Genomic DNA, 27,170 nt, shown 5'->3' with positions numbered 1-27,170 from the left:
TGGCCCCGGGCAGCTGTAACAAAGAGCTTCAGCAGGACCTAGAGCAGCAATGCGGGCTCCAGGTCCTTGATCTTGCTTTACTTTTAACAACATCACTGCTGCAAACTCTCCGGTTTGGTTAATACAATATTCTGGCTAGAAAACAGCACTTTAGAAATGTGTGCAAATGCCTCCTTTTTGTTAGGATTCAGTTAGGTTTCCTAGACTTGTTTGACTGAAGTTTTTAGAGCGCTCCTCATCTGGCTTTGCAGTCCATTCGGAATGCCCTATTTGTACACCTATTAACAAATCCACAGAGACACTGCCTTCAGCGATGCTTTCTTGTGATCAAAGTAAAGGTGGCAAGCAAAGTGCACCAGCAGAAATTATGGACCTACTGGTAGGAGACCTTATTGTAAGAGTCTCTTAAACTGTGATGTGGTTTCCAGCTTTTCTCGTTGTGGTGATTTGTTAAAACGAGGCAGATTCCAGCTATAGTTTGAGATATAAAATAACCTTTCCCTAGTTTACAATGACTCTGAGCAGGAGACCTGCTATGGGAGCCCATTTATTAGGAGCCACGTGTCCGGTTAGAATCTCTGTCATACAGTTGGCCAAAGCCCCAGCAGTGAGGACATTGCAGAGGATATTTGACTACTGACCTTGTTAATACTCTGAATCCTTGAATATTTCTGGTCTGGTTCTTAAAATGACTGCACTGCTTGGTGAGTGAGTTGCTTGCTTTAGGAAGGGTCTTGGTTTGCTTTGGTTTCACAGGGCAGTTTGCAGTGGTTAGTATTTTATCGTTAGAGATCCATAGCAGATACTGCTGTTAAAAGGTATTTCCAGTTATTATATTCTTTAGTATCCCTTTCCCTAGGGAAAGAGTGACTCTTGAATTATTTGGCGATGTGGCGTTGTGACAATGCATCTGATGTCAGTTTTGAACTCGCTGATGGATCTTTCCGCTGCAGGTACACTACGTTATCCTACAGAGCACCAGAAATGGTCAACTTGTATAGTGGCAAACTTATAACTACAAAAGCAGACATATGGGTACGTATAAAAACGGCTTTCGGTCCAGCCTGCAGCTTGTTTTCATTACCATAACGACGCAGTAACCGCCTGGTTGGGGCTAATCTGGTTTCTGTAAGAGACTCGACAGTTTCTGAGTAAAGAGTTCCTCTGCCTGATGTTCCCGATGAGTTACTGCTGAGCTTGTGGATGAAATGTGCGTGCTTCTTTCTGTGCCACCTGACACATGGTTTCATTTAGAAATGGATTAAATTCCCCTGTTGAACGGTGCAAACCTAATTTTGTGTCTTAAAACAGAAAATTCAGAGTATTGTGACTCCTCGTGACTGGGTTGGCTGGCAAGCAAGCGAAAGCAAAGTTACTGCTTGAATTCAGTAGAAAACTGAGAAAACAGATGTTCCCCCAGGAGCAATATTCTGTGTATTTGGGGCAGTGTAACCCCAGCCGGAGCTGTCAGACTTGTCAGGTTTGCACTGCGGTTCTGGTGATCAGGGTGATCTGGCCACGCTTTTCATGCTCAGAGCAAAATGCAGCTGTGGTGTAACCCATCTCCAGCTCACCTGGGGGAGGATGGAAGGCTGCGCTTTATTCACAGAATCCCAGAATGTCAGGGGTTGAAGGGACCTGGGAAGCTCATCCAGTGCAATCCCCCCATGGAGCAGGAACACCCAGATGAGGTTACACAGGAAGGTGTCCAGGCGGGTTGGAATGTCTGCAGAGAAGGAGACTCCACAACCCCCCTGGGCAGCCTGTTCCAGGCTCTGACACCCTCACCATGAACAAGTTTCTTCTCAGATTTAAGTGGAACCTCCTGTGTTCCAGTTTGCAGCCATTACCCCTTGTCCTATCACTGGTTGTCACTGAGAAGAGCCTGGCTCCATCCTCCTGACACTCCCCCTTTCCATATTGATCCCCATGAATGAGTCCCCCCTCAGTGTCCTCTTGTCCAGCTCCAGAGCCCCAGCTCCCTCAGCCTTTCCTCACCCGGGAGATGCTCCACTCCCTGCAGCATCTTTGCCCTGCGCTGGACTCTCTGCAGCAGTTCCCTGTCCTGCTGGAACTGAGGGGCCACAACTGGACACAATATTCCAGGTGTGGTCTCACCAGGTGAAAAAAAGTCAGTGCCATTTGTAGCATAGCAGCAATTCAGCAAACGCACTGTCTAGAACGCTAATTCAGAGCGTGTTCCTGTGTTTTGTGGAGACCTGAGACAGGAAGGAACGAGGTGGAAGCAGCATAAGGAGAGTTTTAATGTACCCCCAATAGCTCTGCGTATGCAAGAGGGAAAATTGCTGCTGTGCCATCTGCTGAAGAGTCTCTGCCCTTCCCGGAGCTCAGGGAAGCGGCGGCTCCTGCTCTGTGGGGTTGGGCAGGTTTGTGGAACCACTCGCCCTGGTGGTGGGGACCTGGAGAGGGAATGTCACAGTTGTGACACCAGGAAGACATTGTCAGGGCCTCAAGCAGCCAGGGGAGAACCTGGGATTTACGCTTCTTCCTGCGGTGATGCGAAAAGGTGGAGACCCAAGGGCTCTGCTCCTCCTGGCATGGAAGGGATGGATTTCCATGGGCCCACCGAGCGTTTCCAGCCATCAGTGGTGATGGGCACAGTGGGGCCTCAGTTTCAAGGCCTTGTCCTGCTGGAAACCTCACTTTCCTTAAACCTTACCAAGGTTATTTTAAACTAGAGTGCGATTGAATTGTGAAATCCTGTGACAAAAGATAGATGCTGATGATGAGTTGCTTAGGATTAGGAAATGTTTCCCCCTCTCCCCTCTGAGCTGGTGGGAGTGTTTCATAATTAGCCCTTTGTGCAAAACTTGTATTTTCTTTTGAAATAGGTGGCTCTTGCTGTCAAAAGCAGCACGGAAATAGCTGGAAGGGTGATAGAGCCAGCAGCCTGCAGACTTATCTGTGTATCTCTCCCTGGTGCATATTTATAATGGTTGAAAGGTTGTTTGAACTTAAGCTTGGAAACAATTTGGATTTTTCTCAGTCATAATAAATGTATTAAGGATGATCGTTACCATTTATTTTTGCTGTTACTTTGCTTTTTCCTCCCAGTATGTGGCAACCACAGGCTTTGCCTGTTGCGTGCCGTGCAGGGGTGCATGACAATACAGTCCCCCAGGTTTCAGTGTCTCAACCAAGCGAGGGAGCGCTCTTCATGTATTTATTTTCCCCTGTAACTGTGCTTGTTTTCACGTTGATCACAGCGATGGTAAAACGTAGGCCTGACACCGTGTGGGACCCATAGAGTGGAACAACCCAGAGCATTTTCTCCATCCTTTTGGGGTATTTGAACTGTACCGTTCCCTGCTCTGCTCAGGTGTGTGTGTTCTCTCCCCAGGCCCTCGGCTGTTTGCTGTACAAGCTGTGTTACTTCACCCTGCCGTTCGGGGAGAGCCAGGTGGCCATCTGTGACGGCAACTTCACCATTCCGGACAACTCGCGGCACTCGCAGGACATGCACTGCCTCATCCGTGAGTGTCTGCAGTGGCGGCATCCGCAGAACTCAACAAATAGCAGCGACGTTTTGTTCTTACATTCCCCGCTCCTAGAGTAAAACTATTCACATTTCTCATCTTTTAAGAGACGTGAACGCAGTGGTAGTTAAAGCATCTTTTAGTAGTTTAGGAGATCGCTCTTGGTAGGACAGTTATGACAAAGAGGTTTCTATTAGGCTGGGCTGTAGGGAGCTCTGTGGAAAGGCAGGAAAACAGACGACCATTCGGTTTAAGAGTCCTACAGAAACTTGCACAATAAGCCTATTTATGCAGAAACGTATTTCTCCAGTAATAAATCTGTTTGGATAAAGAACTGAAAAGAACCACAGTGACTTAGACTAGTGATAAGAATTCATCTTCTGTGAGCTGAGAAACAGAACTGGAATGATTTATAAATAACCCACTGACTAGAGTGAATGTGTAATTAAGGCTACAATGCACTACTCTTGGCAAAGCTGTGGCCGCTCTTGTTTTCAGCACAGCATTTGATTTTTTAATTTATTTATTTCTTTTCCTAGCCACAATCTTGACTAACACAGAGTTGGATGTGTTTGCAGAGCAGCCTGGGGTTTTCTTTGCTTATGCAAAGGTGATGGTGAATGCCGCTGCTCTGACTTTCTGCCCCAGTGCCGCACCAGGCCGGGTCACGTTTTTTCCCTGCGAGTTCCCTTGGAAATGCAGAATTCCAAAGCAATGCTGCTCCCTGAGCAGGCTGCGTGTCCTCTCCTTGACTTGGGCAGCAGCTACAAATTGCTCGTAGTTGTACAGGAAAATATCTCTTAATCCATCCTGTCATGCCCCTGACGATCGGCTCAGCCCCACTGAGCTCTGAAAGGGGCAGGATGCCCTGTCAGCATCTGCTTGTACCCAATGCAGAATTATAGAACAGTTTGGGTTGAAGGGACCTTCCCAACCCCCCCAGTGCCCCCCCTGCCATGAGCAGGGACATCTGCACCAGCTCAGGGTGCTCAGAGCCCCGTCCAGCCTGGCCTGGGATGTCTCCAGGGATGGTTCATCCACCACCTCTCTGGGAACCTGGGCCAGGCTCTCACCACCCTCAGGGGCAGCAATTTCTTCCTTGTTTTGCTGCCACGAATGGCTCACGTGCACCTGCCTGTTTTATTGCTCTGACATTTGCATCTGTGTCTTTTCAAGGGTATATGCTTGAGCCAGACCCCGATAAGAGACCTGATATTTATCAGGTCTCCTACTTTGCGTTCAAACTGGCGAAGAAGGAGTGTCCAGTGCAGAACGTGCAGGTGAGGAGGGGGCTCATGTGGGGCTTTGTGGGAGGAGAAGGGTCACATTTGCTGAATATTGAGCATTCTGCATTCCCTGGTTCTTTAATTAGGAGGGTTGTTTTTCGGTGTTTTTTTGTTTGATTTTTGGTTTTTTTTTTGTAATTAGCAGCACCACTTGGGCTTTTTCTTGGGGGGCAGGAATTAGGGTTTCATTTCATGCATTATTTATTTCTGTTTGTCCCTGATTTACCTCCTCACTCAGTTACCAGGGTAAGGCCAACCCAGAGATCTCGTGCGTGCTAACGTGGAAAATTAGGCCATGCTTGTGAAACCCATTTGATTTACGGGCACATTCACCCAAGCGTGTGTAATTAGTGCTGCAGTTGGTTTGAAACGTTGCAGTTTTGGGACTGGCTGGCTCCTGTTTGAACTACACTAGACCTTCCACAACCATCTGCCCCTTCTTAGCGTGTCTTTGTAGACTTGTAGACAAGTATTTTCTTATGATGTCGTGAACATCTGTGACATGACATTTTATTTTATTGTTTCCAGGTAAGAAGAAACCTGTTTGTTTGGCTTTTTTTTCCCCATGTTCAGGTGGTTATTTATGATCTTTATGATCATAAATGGTATTTTTTATAGCAGTACGATAAGGTTGTCTTAAAAATACCCAGGTTGTGCTATGAAGCTTTGTGTTCAGATTCCACATATAGTAAAAGGTCAAAAAGCTGAACCCTATTTTTCCTTTCTAAAGACTCTCCCAAAGTACTTTCTCCTCGTGCCATTAACATTGAGTGATTTATTCCATGTCCAGCATGAGGAATGGTTGCTTTGTGGATCCCCCAATCTCCCTGTTTCATTGGGATGCTTTTGCAAATGATTTCTGCCTCTGTTTTCTGCCCCTCCAAATCCTGGCGTTTCGGGTTCTGCAGAATTCTCCAATCCCTGCAAAACTCCCAGACCCGGTTAAAGCAAGTGAAGCTGCTGCAAAGAAGAGTCAACCAAAGGCCAGGTAACCACGTTATCTGCAGCCCTTTCTCTTTTTGTCTGTTGTCTTTCTGCTGGTTTTAGGAAGGATGTTTGGTATATTTAGCTGCTTCCTTGTGGGCTCATGTTTATACCTGGAGACAAACACTGTGGTCCTGCGGCTCCCATTCCGACAACATAAAAACCCCATTGATCCGAAAGGCGGAAAATGCAGATATTAGGGGACGTTTTTGTGCGGGAGCAGGGAGGGACTTGGCTGATGCTCGGCATGACTCAACCGCTCGGCATTTGCTGGAGACATCGCTTGCCAGCAGCACTGGAAGTTGGTGCACTTAGATGAATTCACTGTGTCATCCGTCCATCTGGTGGCAGCACCTGAGTGGCGTCAGGCCTGAAACTGCCCCAAAGAACACGAGTCTGCCCAGAAACAGCACTGGAGGCTGTTGCTGGTCGAGCGTGACCCTTGGCAGATGATAACCTGACCCCGTAATTACTAGATGAAATCGCTGTGATTTCTGCGAGAGTCGTGTCATTTCTTCTGGGGTGACACAGGAAAACCTGAGCAGTCTGTGAAGTCTCTGAAGAGCCCAATTAGTGGGGAAACCACTGTACTGCTGTGGTTTTTCTCCTCTCTTGCTGCTTCTTGCTCTGCTTATGATGCTGTTATTGAGATTCATAAAATCATTTGGACAAAACTTGTACCTCATTTTCCTGCCAAGTGAGCAGCACAGCAGTGGGCAGCCTGAACCCAGCGCTTTTCTTCAGGCTGTGAAACAGCGCATCTCTCCTCCTGTCTGTCAGTCTCAGAGTCTGTTTGGTTTCTTTTTATAATTGTGTGCAGTTACTCTCACGTTAGTCGAACAACTCAGTATCTAAGAAGCGAATGTGTGCACAGAAGGGCAGGGTGGTGTGGGGCTGCTCAGCTCTACCGTGTGTTTTGGGAGCTCAGTAAATGCTGGGCAGAGATCAGAAGAGGTCCAGTGGCTTGATCCTGGCATAGACGTGCTGAAGTTAAGGTACTTCTGCAGATGGCAATTTGGACAACTTTGCCCAAAGCTACCAGCTGCTCTTAAGCTAATTTGTCCCTCATCTGCTCATCCAGAGCTCTAAGTGGATTTAAACAATATTTTGTAGCAAATATTGGAATGAGTTTAGTGGTTTTGACAAGTTCCAGCTGTCCAGAAGGACAGGATGCCACAGTTGGTAAAGAAGTCAAAATGATAGTGTTGGATTAATTGTTGTGAATACATCCATGAAGTTTTACTCTGCTTCCAGTTTTCTGGGAAGTGTCTGTGTGTGTCTGGATGCTCACAAGGGTTTCACCTTTACCAGTCATGCACTGCTGAAGTATGGCTGAGTTTTTAAACCCGTGATGTATGTTATGTGCACCAGCTCTCAAGCTAACGAAGACTCAGCTCTTACCGCTCTTCCTCTTATTCCTTACCTTACTTTGTAGGCTGACAGATCCCATCCCTACGACAGAAACTTCCATAGCACCCCGCCAGAGACCTAAAGCAGGACAGACACAACCCAACCCAGGGATTTTACCCATCCAGCCAGCGCTGACGCCTCGCAAGAGACCCACGGCTCCAGCAGCCATTCAGCCGCAAGGTGAAACCATATTCCCTGTGCTGTGCCCTCCCGTGGGGCCCCGTGCGCCGCAGGGCTGTGGTGCACCCTGAGCTAACACATTTTGGTATTCATGTTGTTTTCTCCTCCCAGTTGCTGGGCCTGCGGCCCTGGGCAGCGCTCAGCCTGCGAGTGTCCCCCAGCAGAAAGCGGCGCCTCAGCAGAGTCCAGCGCAGCCGCAAGCCAAGCAGGCGGCAGCTCCGCCGCAGACCCCGCAGGCGCAGCCCCAGGTCCCCTCTACTCAGCCACAAGCCACCCCTCAGCATCAGCAGCAGCTTTTCTTGAAGCAGCAGCTCCTGCAGCAGCAGCAGCAGCAGGCTGCGTATTACCAGCAGCAGCAGATGATGCAGGCTCAGCAGGTAGGTGTGTGTGGCCGCGTTTATCGCGTGCTCGCTGTGCCAGAGGCCTGCAAGGCCATTCTTTGCATTTATGCTAAGCCTCCTAGTTTTGGAGGGGACAGATACAGTTTTTAGGCATTTCCCAATGCATCTCCAGTTCTCTAGCAAGTTTTTTTTTGCTGTGCAAAGCTGGCGTTTTTAGGTGCCTGTCTGAAAGGCCTCAAGATGCTTTTGTGGTTTACAAACATAAAATAAGCAGTGCTGGTTCAGAACTTACAACTCCAGGTGTCTCAGAGTCTTGACAGCAATGCTCAGCTGATGAGCAGATCACTGCTGTTTGTCGTCCTTCCTCGCCGTGGTACGAGCAGCCTGGCACGCGCTCAGCGGGAAGAGTCGGGTCTGGTGTTGTGGTGACTGCGGTGACAGGGAGGCCTGTGAACACGGGATGTGTGAGACGCGATGTGTCTCAGTGACAGACTTGTGGGCTGACCTGGGGTGTTTATAGCAGCACAGATCTCTGCTAAAGCATGTTTAACAGTGCAAGCAAAGGGCCAGTAAATCTTAATTTGCTGGGGAAAGGTTTAGAGTTGATAAAAGGGGAGAAAGGAGTTTGGGACCATGGGACAGTCTGTGCCGTGGGAGCCTTGTGTGGACAGGAGGATCTTACGTTACACCAGGGGGCTGTTTTCCACGGCTCCTGTCCAGATGGTCTCCAGGCCATCACAGCCTGTTGCTGCGTTGCCACCTGCAGTGGCTGTCACCATTGCCGTGGTGGCCCCGAGCTCTGCTGGTGGTTCTACCCCACGTCCCAGCCGCGCAACAAGTGACTCAGCTGCTTGTTTCCCAGTTCCCAGTGATGCAGCAAGGAGCGCCAGCACAGCAGCAGCTGATGCAGAACTATTACCAGCAGCAGCAGCAGCAGCAGATGATGGCCCAGCAGGCAGCGATGCAGCAGAAGACGGCAACGGTTCAGCAAAAGCAACAAGCGCCGCAGCCCCAGGCCCAGCCGAGCGCGGCCCAGGCGGCACCGTCGCAGGAGCAAGTGGTGAGAGGCTTTGGGAAGGAGTGGGGCAGTGGGATTTGGGGTGCTGGCTTTGTAGGCCTCCAAAGCCCAGAGAATCACTGCTCTAGGGCCTGCTGGGCCCTGGTGCATCGCAGATGTCAGCACTAACCTGGCTGCCTCAGAGACACGTGTAATTATTTGGACACATCTGGACACTTTTCCTGTCCTGCAGCAGTTGGGGAAAAGCAGTGGCTGGCTCATTTAAAAACCAGTAGTGAGCTACGGTCTCTGCAGAGACAGAAGACACCAAGCCAGGACCCATCAAAACCTTTTCACGTTGCGAGATTTCAGCTTAATAAGCTCTGCGTTCATTTCTGCGGGGATTTCAGCACTGCCCTTTTGTTTCTCAGCACCACATGTACTGTTCCGCAGTGACCTACATAGTGAGATGTGAGGTGGGTGCATCAGAAGCAGTCAGGTCAGCTAGCCATCCGTTTGTCTTGCCGTACTGGGGTTGTAACTCTTTTCTCATTGCCCTCTGTTGCATTAAGATAATTAATTTAGCAGACATTAAGCCCCATGCAGGGTGGCTGGGTCAAATAACCTCAAGTCGGCACTAGAAGTCTGATCACGCTCGACGGCCATTCTGGCTCACAGATTCATGAATAGCACGATATATACTGTAGGTCTTGGCACATCAACGTTGAATTTGCACAATTAGGTTAATGAATATTGCGGGCCAGTCGTGACTACTGAATCCTCACGCTGCACAGATTCACGAATAGCACAATATATACTGTAGGTCTGGGTGCAATCAATGAGAAGTTCTCATGACCAGATCCACAAATAATGAGGTTTATTAAAACAACAGGTGCAGGTTCTTTGAGATGCTGGTGATAAATACACTGTCTGCAAAAACACACTTGAGTTGCAAATATACACTTTAGTTGAAATAAGATGTTAGTTGCAAGAAATAAGTATTGGTACCATATATATATATGTATTCTAAGATGACTACATAGCGCTGTTAATGTGATTCCAAAATACAAGCTTGAAGTCTAATCTTGTGCACAAATCTTACCCAAGAGTGTCCTCCTGAGGGCGGGGAAGATAAGCTCAGCTTATGTGATCCCAGGCTCAGCCTGTCAGATGGTCCCACAAGTCCTGTTATGCTGTTCCCTTGACTCCTCAGTGATGGTGTCCTCCCCCACCCTTCCTCTATCGTTAGGGTATTTTATATGGTTTATATGGTTTAACAAATGTTAATTTATTTGCCTGAGAGAAACCTAAGAAAGCTTCTTGCTTGTCCTAATCCTGAAATTTCACCATTTGGTTGTTGTTTCCCCCTCAAATGATCCCCAGTCCATGATTGGAAGGGCAGCTCCTCCAGCATACAGCCATTTTCTTGTCACGAACAAGTGCTTACAAACCATTGTACTTTCTCTCCTAGATGCAGACGCAAATGAGACAACAGCAACAACCTCAAACCACCCCCCCGGCAGCTGTGCCGGGGCAGAAACTGGGCTCTCTCACCCCCCCGTCCTCCCCCAAGACACAGCGTGCCGGACACAGGAGGATTCTGAGCGACGTGACCCACAGTGCGGTTTTCGGGGTTCCAGCCAGCAAGTCCACGCAGCTCCTGCAGGCGGCTGCTGCTGAAGCCAGTCTCAACAAGTCCAAGTAGGTGGCAGCTCGCTTGGTGTCAAAGGGGATGGAGGGAGGGAGTAGATGAGGCTCTCGGAGATCCAGTGTCAGGAGGATGGAGCCAGGCTCTTGTCGGTGACAACCAGGGATAGGACAAGGGACAGTGGGTATAAACTGGAACATAGGTGGTTATATTTAAATATGAGAAGAAACTTGTTCATGGTGAGGGTGGCAGAGCCTGGCCCAGGCTGCCCAGGGGGGTTGTGGAGTCTCCTTCTGTGCAGACATTCCAACCCGCCTGGACACCTTCCTGTGTAACCTCATCTGGGTGTTCCTGCTCCATGGGGGGATTGCACTGGATGAGCTTTCCAGGTCCCTTCCAATCCCTCACATTCTGGGATTCCGTGATCTCACAGTGAAGCGCTGGGCTGAAGGCAGGCAGCAAACTGAGGTCTAAGTGAGTCTTTGCCTTCCCCAAAACCGCAGTTTATGGCTTGGCAGCAAGTTTTGAAACATTCCCCAAGGGCAGAAGTGCTCCTGAGAGCTGCTCTGCTCCCCAAAAGCTGAGCCTTTGTCCTTTCGACTGGCGCACCTGGCACGCTGGCTGCTCCGCGGCGGCGCTTCCCAGCAGCGCTTGCTGGGTCGCTCTGACAGTGTCTGCAAGCGGGAAACCTCCACATGCGCATTGCAGAAAATAGTTTCAAAAAACAAGAGAATTAAATTAAACAGTATTCCCTGAAAATAAAACGAACCATTTCAGAACAAATATGAAGCCTTGGTGCTTATTTTATAAATATTCCTTGAGCGTCCATAATTGTTTGCTGCTACCCTTATCTACAGTCATGCTGAATAAAGCTATAGCTAGATGGAAAGTTAAATGTATTTACAAGGTGTTAATGTCTACAGCTTATTATTTGCGGTCTCTCAGAGAAAGCAACAGTAACTACAAATAGCGCTGTGCTTGTGACGCTTGTTTCAATCCCTGACACTGGGGTGCTCAACTAGATTGAGTAGATGAGGCTGACTGGTCCCAGCTTTCTGGGCACGTCAGTACAATTTCTGCCATGTGTTCTTAAATAGGAAGTAATTCTAATGCAGTAGCTTGGACCAGCTCATAGTGCTGGCCAGGGGATGTCGATGGGTTATTAATGACTGTTTTTTGGTTGGGATGATTACATCCAGATCTGCTTCCACCACACCCTCGGGTTCCCCAAGGACCTCACAGCAGAACGTCTATAACCCACCCGATGTCTCCACGTGGAATCCGTTTGATGATGATAACTTCTCCAAACTCACAGCTGAGGAGCTGCTGAACAAGGACTTTGCAAAGCTGGGTGACGGTAGGTTCATGGAGGTGGTTTAATACCAGCCTGCTCCCAAAATGAAAGGTGGTGTGGAATGAAGATGCTTTTGGTCAGATGCTCCTGTATTTTGAGGATCATCTGTGCCCGTCAGAGCTAAATCTGTCCCATCTCCCTTCTGTTCCTGGCCTCCTTGGGCAATTGCAATTGAAGGAGCGTGATCCTCAAAGGGAGAGGCACTAACTGCTTGATCAGTTGGTTGTAGAAGCTACAGTTGAAACTCTGCTTCATCTACAAGTGATGATTTGCAGGAAGTGATGATTTACATTTTGTGTACTGAAATAGTGTCCTAAAAATCTAGCTAAGTAAGCAGCCTTCAGAATGGAAGTTTTCCCCCTAAATCTGTGTCTGGTGTTGCAGGGAAGGCTCCGGAAAAGATGGGCAGTTCCACAGAGAACTTGATTCCAGGTTTCCAACCGGCTCCATCCGCAACCCAGGCAGATGCGTTTGGTGGCTCTTCCTTCACTGCTGGATCAGGTGAGTTTGTGAATACGTCCTACAGGGCAATGCCCCGCACAGCACTGCGGGAAAACGGCAGCTCTTTGCCATAACCTCTTTAAAAGGAAGGTAAAACTGATCTAAATTAAGCTGGCCTTTGGCACTGAGAGCTGTAGGGTAGAGCTGGCACTTCAGTAAAGAACAGCACGTGTATGTGAACGTCACATTTGGGCAGCAGAGATGGGGACGCTGCCTATAGGTGAGGGAAAATCTAAGTGAACCCTTTAAGTTCACAAGAAAGCTTCTTAACGTGTTGAAGTTCTGTGCAGGTCATAATTAGGAGTAAAATATGTCTTGGAGACATTGGTCGGAATGCTTGCGGATGTTCCTTGCCTGCAGTAGTTGGGCTGTGTGGAGAAGGAGAGGAGCAGAATGTCTGTGCTGCAGAGTGAGGAGAACAGGAGAGAACAGGGCAAATCTGCAGAGGAGAGCACAGTCTCCTAGCTGACACATTAAATGCAAAGGCAAGAAGCTTTGCCCTGGCTGTGCTCTCTTGCTCCAGAGCCTCATCTAAGGAGCTTTTCTGCAGAGGCCTCTGCGTGTGTGACCTTCTCTGGGTCCTGTGGTTTTGCCTCAAGCAGCCCCTGCGGTGCTGAAAAAGTTCTCTGGGTGCTGCTGCTTGTTTCTAGTTCTTCAGCATCAGTTCTCACTGAAGGCAGCAAAGAAGTGTTGGAAACACAGTATTCCAAGTGCAGTATTGGAAAACCGCTTCCAGGAGCCTATTGCAAGTGATCTGCTCCCCCGTTTTGTGTGGCTGTTGTTCTGATGACAAACGCAATGGTGATGCTTCCTTGTGGAAGTGCCAGAGTCCTGGGAAGACATTGCAGAATCCTCTGTGAGGCAAGAAGTGACCAGTCCATTATGCTTATTTCTATTTATAAAAAAAGGCTTAGAGGAGCTGATTACTGACTGTGGTATTGTTGACTCTCACCTGAGAACTCAGGAGTTGAAGCCTGAGGCGCAGAACTGCTCTAGGGAGCTGCTGCTGAGCTTGTCCACCTGTTCAGTGCTATAAGCAGTTGATGATGTTCCATCAGCCTTCGTGCAGTGATGTTGAGCTCCACGTTCAGCCGTAACTTTACCCTCTATGAAGCCTGAGGAGCATCTGCATGTTCTGGGCTCTCTGGACGCTGAGGCATGTTCAGTTCTTTTAGCAGTTGTCTGTAAAATGTGCCTCTTGCTTTGGCAGAGGAAGGTACTGGCCCTTCTAGCCCTTTTCTTTGTCCTTCCTCATGGGTAGGAGCCTGTCAGATGCGCGATGCTGGATCTTTTCTTTGGGACGAAGTACCAACCTTTTGCTTGTCCTTTAAGACCCTTCACCTTTTGTGCTGCTGTAAAGTGAGATAATAGTACTTCCCTTTCAAGGAGTGTTTTGAGATCTGTGGGTTAAATTGTGTTGGAGAGCTATGTGGTAATAGTTGGGTTTTTCTCTCTTTTTTTAAAAGAAACTTGTTCTGAGTGCGCACGTTTGCTGTCAGGTCCTAACTTGGGCTCTAATACTAAGCTGTGCCTGTGCTGAGATGTTGCTTGACGCTTTCTGCCTTTCTCTCCTTCACTCTGCCTTTTCTCTTCCTGCTTACCAGCTGAAAAGACGAAAAACATTCTGAGTTTGGACGCTAGCCCTCCTCTTCTGACTGTGCCTGACCCGTTCATTCCTCTCCCGTTGTCCGACACACCAGGTAACTCCAACTGAGTTTATGGAGGGGAAAGATTTGTCGTGTGCTTTGTACTCTGAGTCTTGCAGCTCCGTTTCTAGGCACAGGTGAAATCCTGGGCAGTGTAGTTGCTTTTTTGCTGGGGAGGATCCGTATGGTGGTGGGAGCGGTGCCGAGCACAAGAACCCCCCATTTTCATGGCAGACCCCAGGGTTATCGCATTGTTTCTAATGCCGGCAGTGTTGGTGTCTTTAATGGTTCAATATTCAAAGCCAAAAATAGTCAGTGAGTAATTATCTGTTCTGACCTGAGCCATTTTCAAATTGATCCCCGACTTTGTAATTGTAGTTTTTATTATTGTTAGTCTTTCTTTCCTGTAGCAGTCGGTGTTTCTTTGGCTTCCAAATGCATGCGTGTGAAGCACAAGCGGACACGTAACCTTTCCTCATTTGGCAGAATTTTCTCGAGCAGTTGGTCGCTATTTCCATTGACTTTGCAATATTACCCAAATCTTTCCTGTGTGCACATTTCTGACTGTAGCAGCCAACACTTTTTAGCACAAGATTATATAAGTGCTTAGGAGCTTATTTGCGAATCGGTGGGATTTGGAATATGGCAGTGTTTTAATACTGGAGTTTCTCTAAGCTCTCTGAATGTGACAGGTCCCTTTTTGTCAGCTGGCCCCAGAGGACAAGCGCTTGTTGGAGCTCCGATCCTTGTCCTCAGCTCCAGCTCTGGATTGCTGGTGGTTTGACAGTGGAGGATCCAGCCTTCAAAATGTTGTGCTTTTAAGGATGGCATCTCGCCATGGAAAGTTAAGCAATTCAGGGAAAAAAGAAACCATATTATTTTCCATAACTATGTGGAACTTTCTTCCTTCTGGTTGATGCTTAAGAGAGCATGAGAAATGTGCTTTGATTCAAAGGGGATTTTTCTCCTAAATGCTGTAGTTTGGGACAAGAAGCTGAAGGTCCAGGCTGTGTCCCCCATGCGAGCGCTTGCCAGGACCCGACATGCCCAGCGGTAACGGGAGAAGAACCCACAGCAGGCAGGTGACTGGAAAGGTTGGATTTCCTGGCATGGAGTCTGTCAACCCAGACGACTGTTTAATTCTCTGCCAGCGTGCTCAGCACATACAGTTGCACCCCGAGACGGTTGTTTTCTTCCTTGCCTACTGCATTTTGATACAGCACAAAGCAGCAGTCGCATCCTGAGCTGCGGGAGATCCAAAATTCTCTATAGTGCAGAAACCACTGCGGAGAAATTGCCTTTCAAGCTGCCCTTGGGTACGAACAACCGGAGCAGCAGTTGTCTGTGGTTTTTGTGGTGCCAGGTCGCTCATCTCACCAATCTGGCCTTGTCGGTTGTGGCTCTTTGCAGGCAGGTGCTAAAGCTCCTTCGGCTGATCCTGTTCCTGGTGGGTTCAGTGGGGTGAGATCTGGCTTTAGTGGCTTCTGACAAGCAAGGTAGCTCTGATTTTATTGTATTTTATTTTTTGATAACATCAAGTTTGAGGCCAGAAGCTCATGGATGTTTTCAATGGCCAGAGCTGCAGATGTATCCTTAGCTTTGAAAACAGAGGGGTTGTTTGTGCTTGTAAATTCAACAGAAAAGATCAAAATCCTGGATTAGTTGGACTCAAGTTTTCAGTCTGTGTGTCTCTCAAGCATAACAGAGTTGTCTTAGTTGTTCTGTGTGTGCGTTACTGGTGCAGGACCATCCCACAGCAAACGGGGAGGGCTGGGACGTGCCGACGTGATTTCAGGTGTGGCTCTTGGTCAGCAGGGCTGGGATTGATTCAGTCTCTTTGTAGATCAGCATCCCCAGCTGCACATCTCCAAGCTGCCTTAGTTTTGAGCAGCAGCAGCTGAATTTCTTTGTATGCTTACTAAATGTTTGCTTTCTGGAATGTTTTTATTTCTGAGAAGACCTCGATAGCAAATCTCGTTGCTTTGAAACTGTTTTCTGGCTTTGTATAGACCGGCAGCATGCATAGCCCTTTGAGACATAAAAACATCAGCCTTTCGCCCTTGGTTACAAGTGCAGTGTTGTTCAGGAAGGCTTTCAGTGTCAGTGAGGCTTTTATTTGGGATTTCCCGTTTGTCATACAGAGCGGGTTTTGTCGGCTCCCTGCGCTCTCACCCTGCAGCCGCTGAGGCTCCAGCTCAGAGCTCCGCTGCTTATTTCTGCTTAAGCCACAAACCCTCTCCCTGTGCTGGCACTGAGGGTGCAGGTGACATCGCTGAGTGTTGGCCAGGGACACCTTAGGGTGCTCAGGGGGACAGATGAGCTTTTCTATCACAGATTCCCAAGAAACAAATCAATTACGTTGAACACATGACAAATGGCTGTGGAGTGAATCCCCAGAATACGTTCAGGTGAAGGTTTGTGCTGCTGTGAGGCTACAACAACCCATGTGGCTTTAGGCACAACTCATTCCTGGGTTTAACGAGGTTGTGTGGGGTCAGTTAAATGTGTCCAGCAAAGACAAAGCTTGGGCCGAGGTTCAGCACCATCCGGTGTGCAGCTGGAGATGCGCAGGATCCCGGAGGTCGGTTTGCATTTGTGGCTGCTAAGAAGCTTCTCAGTAAGTGCTTCTAGAGAAGAGAGTCGCAAGGGAGTAGTTTAGGGTTCTGCTCACTGCAGAACAGCGTTTGGAGTTCTCAAAGAGAAGTATGACTTGAGAGGGTTCACTCTTATTTACTGCATGGGGGAAATACGCCAAGACAAGCTGTGACCTCTCCAGGAGCCTGGACCCGTTCGCGGAGCAAACTTTGAGGCGTCTTTGCTCCAGAGTCTGTGTCTTGGAGCTCCAGAGATGAACTTGGAGGCAAGTCCTGTATCCGCGGTGCAAACTTGCAGGATTCTTCTCTCCCTGATAACTGTTCACTCCGGAGTCTGTGTTTTTAGGCAAACTGTCAGGTGAGGCCTGATAACCGTGTGCAGAGCAGACTTTCAGGAGACAAAAGTAATTTGAATGAAGTAGAGGAAGAGGAGGGCTGGCTTGAGCTGGTACCTGCGCAGAGATCCAACCTGAGCCTAGAAAACGACACGTTTTGTATCTCTACAGACCACTCACACCAGGATTCAGGCCAATTTCACTTTGAAGTCTTCTTGCTTCTCTTTGGATCCTGTTCACTGATCTCACATGTGCCTTTGTTTTGTTCAGCTGTAGGCACTGATTATAGCCTTGTAGGTGCTGTTTTGTCTGAATTAATCCTTTCCTTCTCAGAAAAGTGCCAAACAAGCCTTACCTTGCCAGCATTCACTGTAGTTTGTAGTTGCTTTTGATAAATACAAGCAGAACTTTACAACTTCAGATTTCAGCAAATCCAGCTTAGCAAGTGACATGAAGCAGAGAGTATATTAAAAATCACACAGCTTTGTTCTTCTGATGATTTGTTATATCCAATATGCATTTACTTCAGCTAAATTATTAACATGGAACTTAATTTGGGCTCATCCACTGACCTGTGAGTAGTAAAACCATCACCATACAGCTGGTTATTTAGCAGGGAATGCTCAAAGTTGGCTCACCCAGGTTGTTAATACCACAAAGAGGTAACGTAGCACCCTACGAAAGGCAGAAATACCAGCTCTGGGCAGTAATCAAGTGGAAATAGTGGTTTTCAGTATAGTCCTTCTCCAATGCATAATGACTGCTGTTCTTAATGGAATTGTAACTAGTAAGAGGAGCTGGCAAGAGATACATAGAAATATAGCAAAACATCTGTTAAAATAAGGGGGAATTAAATATTCATGCTGAAAACATTTTTCCTTGTGCATGTGTAGGAAAGCAAGCCGAGTTTTTCTTAATAAGCTTATTGCAGGCTCCACTGCTGATTAATCATCATGGAGTATTTAATCAATTTTTCTGCAACATATGGCTACTTAACGTAGCAATTTAGCTCCTACGAGCATGGGGGGCTCAATTTTGCACAGGATATTCTAGAGACCTAAAAATAACCGAGTTATGAAGCTTCAAAACAGGTATTTCCCACTGTCACTCTGACTAGTCCCAAGCCTGGGGTTTTCACACCCGCTTTGCAGGTGCCACATTGGGATAAAGTGATTGCAGACGTGCACAAACACCTATTGATATGTACTAACGGTTTGAGTTTGTCTTGAGCTGGGAAATGCACAAGGGGAATTATACATTTACTAATTGCCGCGTTATTAACTGAGAGTACAATATGGTGTTTTGATGATTTGGAGCAAGAAAGTAAATGGAGCACTGCAGTCCCAACTGAATGAATGGAAATAGCATCTAGTGGTGTTTCTATCTGGTTTGAGTTTCATCTGAAGGGATATTAGTTGAGATTTTGAAAATTTAACTACAGTTGTTTGATTCTGATCTGTTAAGACGACACTAAATGTCCTGCTCTGTTTGCAGAGTCATACACGTGCGTATTTCAACTATTGCTACATGTTTTTCCTTCTCTTTGTTTGTGCTACATAAGGTCCAAGTCCTCCGTTGCTAAATGATGCGCAGGGACTCCCTTAGCCCATACACTCGATGAGTCCATAGGCAGCAATCTCCCCACCGTGCTGTTTGCCCTCCCACTCGCAGCGCAATTTACCACCTGGATTTTTACAACCTTGTCTTTCTTTCTCAGTTGACATCGGAAGAAAAGAACTCTGCTGTGTGCTCTGTTGAATTCTCTTTCTTTTTGCTATTCCTCTGCAGTACCCGAGTGAGTAACGTTCTTTGTGTGCGGTGCCTGGCTGGGGGACTTCGGCAGCTTTGAGATGTTGCATCTTGATCGCTCCGTGTGTTTCCGGCTATGACGGATTTTTACCCTCCGTTCCTTTAACTCGCAAGTTTCTCAGGGATCTTTCTTTATTCTAATAGCCTGCTCTAACTAAAAACCCATTTGCCTCATCTCTTGGTTTATATTTACTATTCATAACTCTATTCCTTGTTAAATGCTTTCTGCGTATACTCGGTCGCTTAATGGGTATATCCCCAGGTATAAATGCAGCATGCCAGCCTATAGTCTTCGGCAGTGATGCAAAGTCTGTGTGCGAATTGACTAATTGTAAATCTCAAAAATCAGATTTGTGCATGTGTTGGAAAAGAAGGGATTTGTAGCAAAGGTCAAAATGTTCTCTCTGGGTTGGCCAAATCTGTGCTCCTCAACCTGCATATGGGGTTTGGACTTGCTTTCTTGTCCCATGATAGAAACTCGTACTTAATTCTGTGGGGTTAAGTGGCGTTTCGTCCTCCTTGTGTTGGTGCAAAGTGGACAAAGGCTCTTGCTGTTGTTCCCAAGGGAGCGATTTGATTTTCCAGTGCGACGCTGCCGCCATCTGCCATTGGGGAAGCTCTGAGAGCTCTCGGCTCTTGCCTCCCCTTCTCTGCAACGTGTTTCTCTGATAGGAAACAACCTGTAGTTTCTTACTGTAACTGGGAGCTTAGGAAGAACGTGAAATGTTTTTCTAAAGGTGGAGAGGGTTGACAGGGCACTTTTTCAATCCCCCCTGCCCACTTTTAAGCTTAGACACCTTCTTTAGACAGGCTAAATCTCGTGTGCTCAGCCTGCATCCTTCCCAGCTGGTGCGAAGCCACAGCAAACTCGCTGCCATCCTGTTGGGACTGAAAATGGGCGAAGCAGAGACCTCAACAGCAAATGAAATACCGATGATCGGATCAGTCCTGAACCTGAATGAAGCTGAGCGGAGCTGGGAACCATCGGGCAGGTTTTTGGGAGCCGTCTGGGGGAGAAGAGGCAGCCTTGTGTTTGAGTGGTTAGTGATTAAAGCGCAGCTTCCCAGTGGAGTTTGGTAACAGCCCTTCCCGAGAGCACTTGAGGAGCTGTAAGATATCTTATATCTTTGTATTGGGTCACATTTTCTTAACCTTGTTTATCCTCGCACTTGTTGGTATCTCTACATGTGAATAATCCGGATACATCTATTGGATCTGAGGCAGAAGGAGCTCTGATACTACAAAACCGCACAGTGATTGATACAGAACATGTCCTGTTCTGTCACGCTCCAGTCTGAGCTCTATACATGTGCAAAATCGGTTGCAACAGGCCCTGAAACTGCAGCACTTGTTTCTATTATTTCTCATTCCATTGCTGCATAACTGATTTTCTTTGCCACCGTGACCCTTCTGAAGCGCAGCCCGGAGAGTCGCAGGAAACTGGTGCTGTGGTGGCAAAACGTCTTGTTTTCCTCCGGTAGAAGCATTTTGAGCGGACAGCAGAAGGGAAAAAGTGCTCAGAGAAGCCCGTACCCTTCCTCTTAAAACAAAGATATCACAAATAAACCTAACAGCAGAATGAATTATGCTGTTCAGCAGCATTCTTTATTTTCTCAGCGCTGCAGATCATCCTCCATAAGTGCTCTCACAACCTAATCCTAAGCTTAGTATGAAGTTAGTTGTAATTGGTCAGTTTCTTACTTACAATACATCTATTAATCACTAGTCAAATATACGCTCAGCACTCTGCTTCTAAACAATGTGTTTCTCAATCTTCTGTCCCCCTCTTGTCATGTAGAAGGATCTAAAACTTGAGAAATATCCCCTGTTATGCAGGTGGTCAGAAAGCATTGATCATGTCAATTGGTTAATGATGGATGCATCCTTTGTAGCTTAATCACAGTGTACATTAATTTAGCAGCTTCTGTTCACCGTCTGCAAATAGCAGATGTGTTCTGCACGCTCTTTGCTTTGGTGGAGCCTGTTCTGCAGTTGGTGATCCCTTTGGAGACGTGTGACTTGGCGCTGTTGTGTTTGTACAGGTAACAGAAACAAGGCTCATGACCCGTTTTTTTTCGCACTGCTGGATTTCTTCCTCAGATTCCTCAGCGTTTCTGGCTTCTCACCATCCCAACCGTGGCTTCGCTTGCAGGTGAAGCAGCTTTGCTCTTAGAAATTACAATTCTAGAGAATTCCCTTGGTAGCAGGACCGAAAATGCTTTTCAGTACCATATGAGAGCCTGACTTTTCTTTCTAGATCTGCAGATAGTTTAACCACAGTCGATGTGCAGGAAAACCCTCCGTGCGTTGCTGCGGTGGAGCCGGGTTTCTGTCCCACTGCAGAGGCTCAGCGTGTTCCTGACGTGGATTCAGAAGATCCTTCCTTTAGCACACGTGTGTTGTTAGCACAACACATTTATTAAAGAGAAGAAACCAAACTCTTGCAGGGAAGGTATTGCCGTGAACTGATGCAGAACTGTGGATTGCGCTGGGCCTTCACTAACTTTCCCTTTGCTCCTATTTTAACAGGAATTTCCCACTACTTACAGCGATCCCTGTTCCTTTATATTTTATTATTATTATTATTATTATTATTATTATCCCTATATCTCTTATTCCTCTATTCTAGTACAAGGTGCAACACAAAACAGAACCCAGGGAAGTGAACCGCGAGGCCTCAGAACATCTGATTTTTTGCTACTTTTGGGATCTCCTTTCCCATTCATCCTGACACATTCTTGTTTTTGAACCTCTCAGCCTCACTCAAAAGGGATAAAGTCCCTTTTAATCATGTCCTGTAAGAGCGCTGGCAGATCAGCACCAACGCTTAAGGAAACAAGAAAGATCTTGTGAGACAAGTAACAAAATATGACAAAAAACACTGACAGTCCAGAGCTTTGCATAAAACCAGTTGAGTCCGGGGGACGGGAGGGAAAACAGACACGTAGGGGAAGATCACCATGTTTATTTGTATAAGTTCTGCATGTTTAAAAGTGTGGCTGAGCTCAATAGGCAACATTCTAATAGCTGATCAAGAGGCAGTTCCACTGTGTCCAATGGAAAATCTGCAGTAATGAAAAAGGAGGAAAGTGTTAGGAAAGGTGAGGGAGACTTCAGGGGGCAAAACACTTGGAAATGGGGCATGAAAGGAGCAATTGCTGTGTGTGTGGGTTTGAAGATACAAGCTGGTGTGAGTGCCTTGAGAAGAGCTGGGCCTTGGCTCACAGGCGGGTGTAAGCGTTGCTTTGGAATCAGTGACTCAGGCCTGAAGCTCCAAAATGAGAATGCGGTCACAATGTACATAAATGTCACTTCGTACTTTGTACTTCACCTCAAAGCAGGAGCCAAAGCTGATCTGAAGCTGCCTGACTCTGAGACAATCCATAACTTCTCCAGCTGTTGTGTCCTTTGCTTTGCTATCTTGATTAATAGATTTAAAGCAGCTGGACTTGGCCGTGCTCTGGTCGTACCTGTTATCCCACCGCTGCCCTTCAAGTCCAGCGTGTTCCCTGGAGTCTGCTCCCTCGCTCTCTCCTGTGTTGTTGCATTTTCCCAACGCACCATAATCTGTTCCATCGTTCTTAGCCCCTTTCAAACCATCAGCACCTCCCCGGTGCCAAGTCCCCGCTCCAGCCTCTCCGCTCATCCAAAGAAAAGCTCTTTGTGACGCCTCTGCAGCCAGGGGGGATTTTCTTTGGCAAATCCCACCTTTAAAATTCCTCGTAGAGGTGGGAAGGTTTCAAGTCCATTCAAGGCTGTTGTTCCCATCAGGTTTTTCCCATTCCGTTGACCTTTTTTAGGCCTTTCATGCTCCAACAGCTGCCTCTGGGGTCGCTTCTGCGGTTTCCTTCCCCTCCTGGTTGCTTTGGTGTGTTTGCTTGTGAAGCTTTTTGTGGGGAGTAGAATTTGTCCTGCTTTGATTAAGTAGTTCCAAAGCTGCTATTTTATTATTTATATAGGGCAATAAAAAAGATGGATGATATTATTACACATGTAGTAGTGCAACTGAAGCTTTTCTTTGCCTTTCTCAGCGCGGTGAGTCTTTTAGACAGCAGTTATTCCAGAGCTTGTGCTTTTGTGCAGTTTATGAGCACGTTTTCTTTGGGTAATAAATAATAACACCAGCTTGGAACTCAAAACATAAGTAAAAATTGTGTGAAGGTTTCTGATGTTCGATTATAGATGCAGTTGTTCTAACAAGCTGAAACGGCTGCATTTGGCCACGTGGAGCAAATTCTATCGGTGCTGTTCTATTGAAATGTTTTTATCTCCTTGTTCTGTGAAAAAACTCTTGTGAAAGCTAAATAATTAAGGTCATCATTGATAAACCTGATTAGTATGATTGTGAAATCGCTCACCCATCAGGTTTATAATTGAGATGAACTTTTTGCCCAGGCTATGGAAATGTCTTTGTGTGAAGGATGATGGGACCACAGGACTTGTGCTGCTGAGAGTGATGGGTCTGATTTGAAACCTGAGAGTTGAAATAATTAATTGGTAATTAGACAGCTGTGTATCCGGAGGGGAAGTGCTGTTGTCTGGCACTGTAGTGTCTCGGTGCTTTCTGGTTTTGCTTAAGCTTTTCGGGGCTGTAAGTTTTGCATTCTTGAGCAAATCAGTTGTGTTGTACACCTGGCTCTGCCATCTCGGCCTTCTGAGCAGCAATTCTGTTCCTACTCATTATACAAAGACCTCCCCAGTGTTGGGAGGTGAAAGGGGAAAAATTGCAAGTTTAATTTTTAAAATTCTTTTAAAATTTGATGTTAAGTGGGTCACGTTAAGCTTTTGTGCTTTAGGTAGGAGTGAAAGAATAAAGTGCATGCTGGTTTACAGTAGAGCAGCTCTGGGTGGATGCAGATGTCCTCTGATGTCTTAGGTGACCGTGAACCCGCTAATACCTCTAAGAAATAGTGTTATTTGCACACAAAACCACGCAGGTGTTCTGAGCCTGAACTGTGAGCCGCTGAACCGAGCACCTGATTAACCTTGTCTTTTCTTGTATTCTTTTTTGCCTTTTTCTCCGTTGCCTGCCTTCCTCCTTTTCCCGCTTTCCCCAGAAAAACTGATTGAGGGCCTCAAATCTCCTGAGACTGCGCTTCTGCTCCCTGATATCCTGCCTCTCGCTGACCCCTTCGGTAGCACGTCAGACGCTGTGAATGGTAAAAACAAACCCAGGGCCCCTCCTGTCCTCTCTTACATGGCTTGTCTTGTCCTGCATGGGCCCTGCGTGTTCCCCCGGGCGCTCAGAACAGCTGCTGGTGCTGGTAGGAAGTTACAGGTTCTGCTGAGATAGATCTGCCTTTTCCACGTGAGACTAACACCTCAACAGCAAACACACGGTATTTGCATTTGCTTACTGATTTGGCACAGTGTGTCCTTCTGGTCATGGTAGAAGAGAGTTAATTGTTGACTGAAGAAGATGCAAAAGGGTTTGTCTGTCCATCTGCCCCAGCCTTTGACCTGGGACATGTGCTGACAATAAACCTGCTCCTCTGCCATGAGCCCAGAGGCAACCGCTCCAGGCAATACGAAGATTTCAGAGCGTTGCAGAATCGTATTTTGATTTACTTGCCAAATGTACTAAAGACTAATAATTGCAGGCTGCAGTTTGTTGCCATCAGCTGCTCTTGTGGGTTTGGGTCCCAGCCACGGGCCCTTGGCAAGCTGGTCACAACCTGGTAGCCTTGAATGGGAAGGTAGGAAATGAGTCACCTTCACAGTCAGACTTTTTCTCCCTTTTGCAACTTTTGGCAGTTGTCTGAATACTCTTAGATAATTATTCTCCAAATCGCAGACACACGTGTTGCTATGCAAAAAAAATATTCATTAATGTCTCTTAAGTTGCCCAACTACACCATTTCTTGTCCTGGTGTTTGAGTCAATCCTTGTTCTTTAACTTGTTGGTCGTTACCTTGATGTTGGTCCTTGAGGAAGAGATGCAGACAAGCGTCGTACCTGGCTGTGTAAACATCTTTTTAATCCACGTAATGGCCATCAATATTAGACAATAAGACGTTAAGTTCTAAAGCTTTATCACTTCCTGTAGGGTCTGCAATCTTTGCACTGGGCATTCAACATGAAAAACAATACATCATAGATTCACAGAATCATTTTGTTTGGAAGAGACCATCAAGATCATGGAGTCCAACCATAACTTAACTCTAGCGCTAGCCTGTATCCCTAAGAGGCTCATCTATACATCTTTTAAACCCCTCTAGGGATGGTGATTCCACCACTGCCCTGGACAGCCGGTTCCACTCTTGGCTTTTTACAAGCGTAACTGGGAATATCCCGAAGGTTCCACAGCAGGGATGTTCATGATCTGATACTCCTCATCCAAGGGGACTCCTTGCAGGTCAGCGTTTGCCTTTTGCTGGCAAAGAATCTTGCAGAAGCTCACATTTATTTGCCCAGCCCCAGACCTGCTGCTTCACTGCAGGGCAGGCATTATTAGCCTCCCTTTCCACCCTCTGGCCCTCTCAAATTGCGCTTGCACAAATCAAAATCAATAAACCCACAGTAAACACTCTGGCTTAACAAACACGAGTGTGTGACAGTGATTCAATTGGCATCCAACTTCAGCCTCTTGTTGCTGACACGTGTCAAAGGGTCTCTAAAGCATTCAGACAACTGCCGCCTTAGTTCCTACTGCTGCTGTGCCTTGCAAACTAACCTCTGGCTTCTCCTCTGCTGTTCCGCACGTCTGGAAAGGAAAACCTGACATAGCTGTTGAGAGTCTCATACCGGGCCTGGAGGCTCCGCTGCCCCAGCGGCTGGTGTCCCAGAGCGAGTCGGTGGCCTCCACCAGAACAGGTTGGTGAGGCAGGGGCTGGGGGGGCTGCTGGGGCTGTGTCCGTCCCAAAGCACCGTCTGCTGGAACATCAGCGTATGCTTTGCCCACGGGGCTTGTCTCTGTGCGGGTGCTGCGTGGTTCCTTGAAGATCAGTGTTACTTGTCTCCTTGAGAAGGATGGTGCCATATTCCTTCCACCCTCTGATACAGATCCGTAGGTGCCACGATATTGCTCTGATGAAGGGCTTTTGAAATCTGGAGCAGTCACTGATTGTTGTCTGTTCATTGGGGCGTGATCGTAAGCAATTTGCGTCTCTTTTTTACTGTGAAGGCCTTGATCTGGCCACCTTTATTAGGAGGCTGACCCGACATCTTTTCAGAGGTCTCCTGTGAAATAACCAGGGCACTTAGTTTTGCCAGAGAGTCCCTGCAACTTGTTGTCCCCACACTCCCCTTCACTGCCTCTGCTTTAACCTCGTCATCTGTGTGGGATTTTGTTGTTGTATCCTCAGCTTTAGAGGCTGGTTGGCCCCAGAGGACGCATTACACACCGCTAGAGGTGTTGGGATCCCCTCTGCCCACACTGAAGTGTTTTCCACCCCAGAAAACAATAGCTCTTGTGCTGGCTTTGCATCAAAGCTCTGTTTGTACACTAAGCGGCCGGGAACAGCAATGTGAGAACATGAGCTTAACAGTGTTTGTGTCCTGTTTAACGCTGCCCCGCGGCCCTGGATGTTCACCTGGATTCAGACTCGCTCACTGGGGAAGACTCTCTGCTTGACTGTTCTCTGCTTTCTAACCCTGCTGCTGACCTCCTGGATGAGTTTGCTCCTGTAGCTTTCGCAGCTCAACCTCACAAAGGTAAAGTGTCTCTTTGCTCTAATACCCACCCAGTCCTGGGACTTAGTCTTTAGCTATTTTGGAGTAAAACTGGTACCGGTTTACACAGGGGATGCTCTGACCCATGTTGTGGTGCTGCTGCTTTGTTTTCCCTCAAGCTGTTTTCTTTTCTTACCAAACTGGTGAAACTTGGAATGCACATTGAAGCACTAAGGGAAAAATCTAGATAGAAGTATTCAGCTTGACTGTAAAGAGGTTTCTCAAGTCAGGTGGCATCTTCTGTGAAACAGGGATACAGGAGACTGAAAGCGTCAGTCCCTCCTCAGGTTTGTCAGTGGATGCTCTCTGCTTTTGCTTTTTGCACATGGGATTTAAGACCTGCTTTTATGCTGCGTTATTAATTCTGGAAGGGAGCCTGATAATCCTCAACACTGGTGTGACACAAAAAAAAAGCCTCTTTCTTGGTTTGTTGGAGTTGGCGTCCATAGTGTGCGACTGAGCTCTTTGAGGTCTGGGGTTATCAAGGGGAATTCCTGAGTCAAACTGTGGTGTCACAGGAAATAGGATTGAAAGGCTGAGTGCAATATCCACTTGAGAAATGGAAGAGTTTCATAGTGCCACAAAAACAAGCTGCAGAAGAGAAGTGTAGTCATTCCTATGAGCTGCAAATCAGCCCTTGTAGTTCCTCAGTGGAATCGTGGAAATGCTACAATCGGATTTCTGTTCTCTTCCCACTAACAAGAGCAGAAGGACCCTGAGAAGCTGGAGCAGCGTGTGTCCCTTGGGGACAACGCCAAACATTAGCAGATGACTCTCACAGAAGCCAAGCTTGTCGTGAATCCATATCCATCTGGGTGGGAGGGGAGACCAGGACTCCTGTGCTATTTTATTGCCTCAAAAAGGAGGCCCAGAGCACCAGTGGTCCGGCCGGGTCCCCCTTGCTGATGGGTTTTGTG

The 27,170-nt window shown here is 47.3% G+C and overlaps 1 protein-coding gene across 1 annotated transcript in view; it reads left to right on the top strand.

Annotated features, from left to right (window-relative positions):
* Positions 1-27,170, top strand: part of AAK1 (AP2 associated kinase 1) — a 69,387-nt gene that overhangs the window by 30,401 nt on the left and 11,816 nt on the right. The window contains exons 7-16 of the mRNA XM_080360209.1: positions 954-1,035; positions 3,362-3,494; positions 4,674-4,777; positions 5,692-5,771; positions 7,203-7,357; positions 7,469-7,734; positions 8,561-8,758; positions 10,167-10,396; positions 11,543-11,700; positions 12,082-12,198. Coding sequence (XP_080216335.1) covers positions 954-1,035; positions 3,362-3,494; positions 4,674-4,777; positions 5,692-5,771; positions 7,203-7,357; positions 7,469-7,734; positions 8,561-8,758; positions 10,167-10,396; positions 11,543-11,700; positions 12,082-12,198 — 1,523 coding nt within the window. The remainder of the gene's footprint in view (positions 1-953; positions 1,036-3,361; positions 3,495-4,673; positions 4,778-5,691; positions 5,772-7,202; positions 7,358-7,468; positions 7,735-8,560; positions 8,759-10,166; positions 10,397-11,542; positions 11,701-12,081; positions 12,199-27,170) is intronic.

This window comes from Nesoenas mayeri (assembly GCF_963082525.1).
Source record: "Nesoenas mayeri genome assembly, chromosome: 27".
In the NCBI taxonomy this organism is placed as follows: domain Eukaryota; kingdom Metazoa; phylum Chordata; class Aves; order Columbiformes; family Columbidae; genus Nesoenas; species Nesoenas mayeri.
Note: the sequence above shows the minus strand (reverse complement) of the source record. Positions and strands in the feature narration are given on the sequence as shown.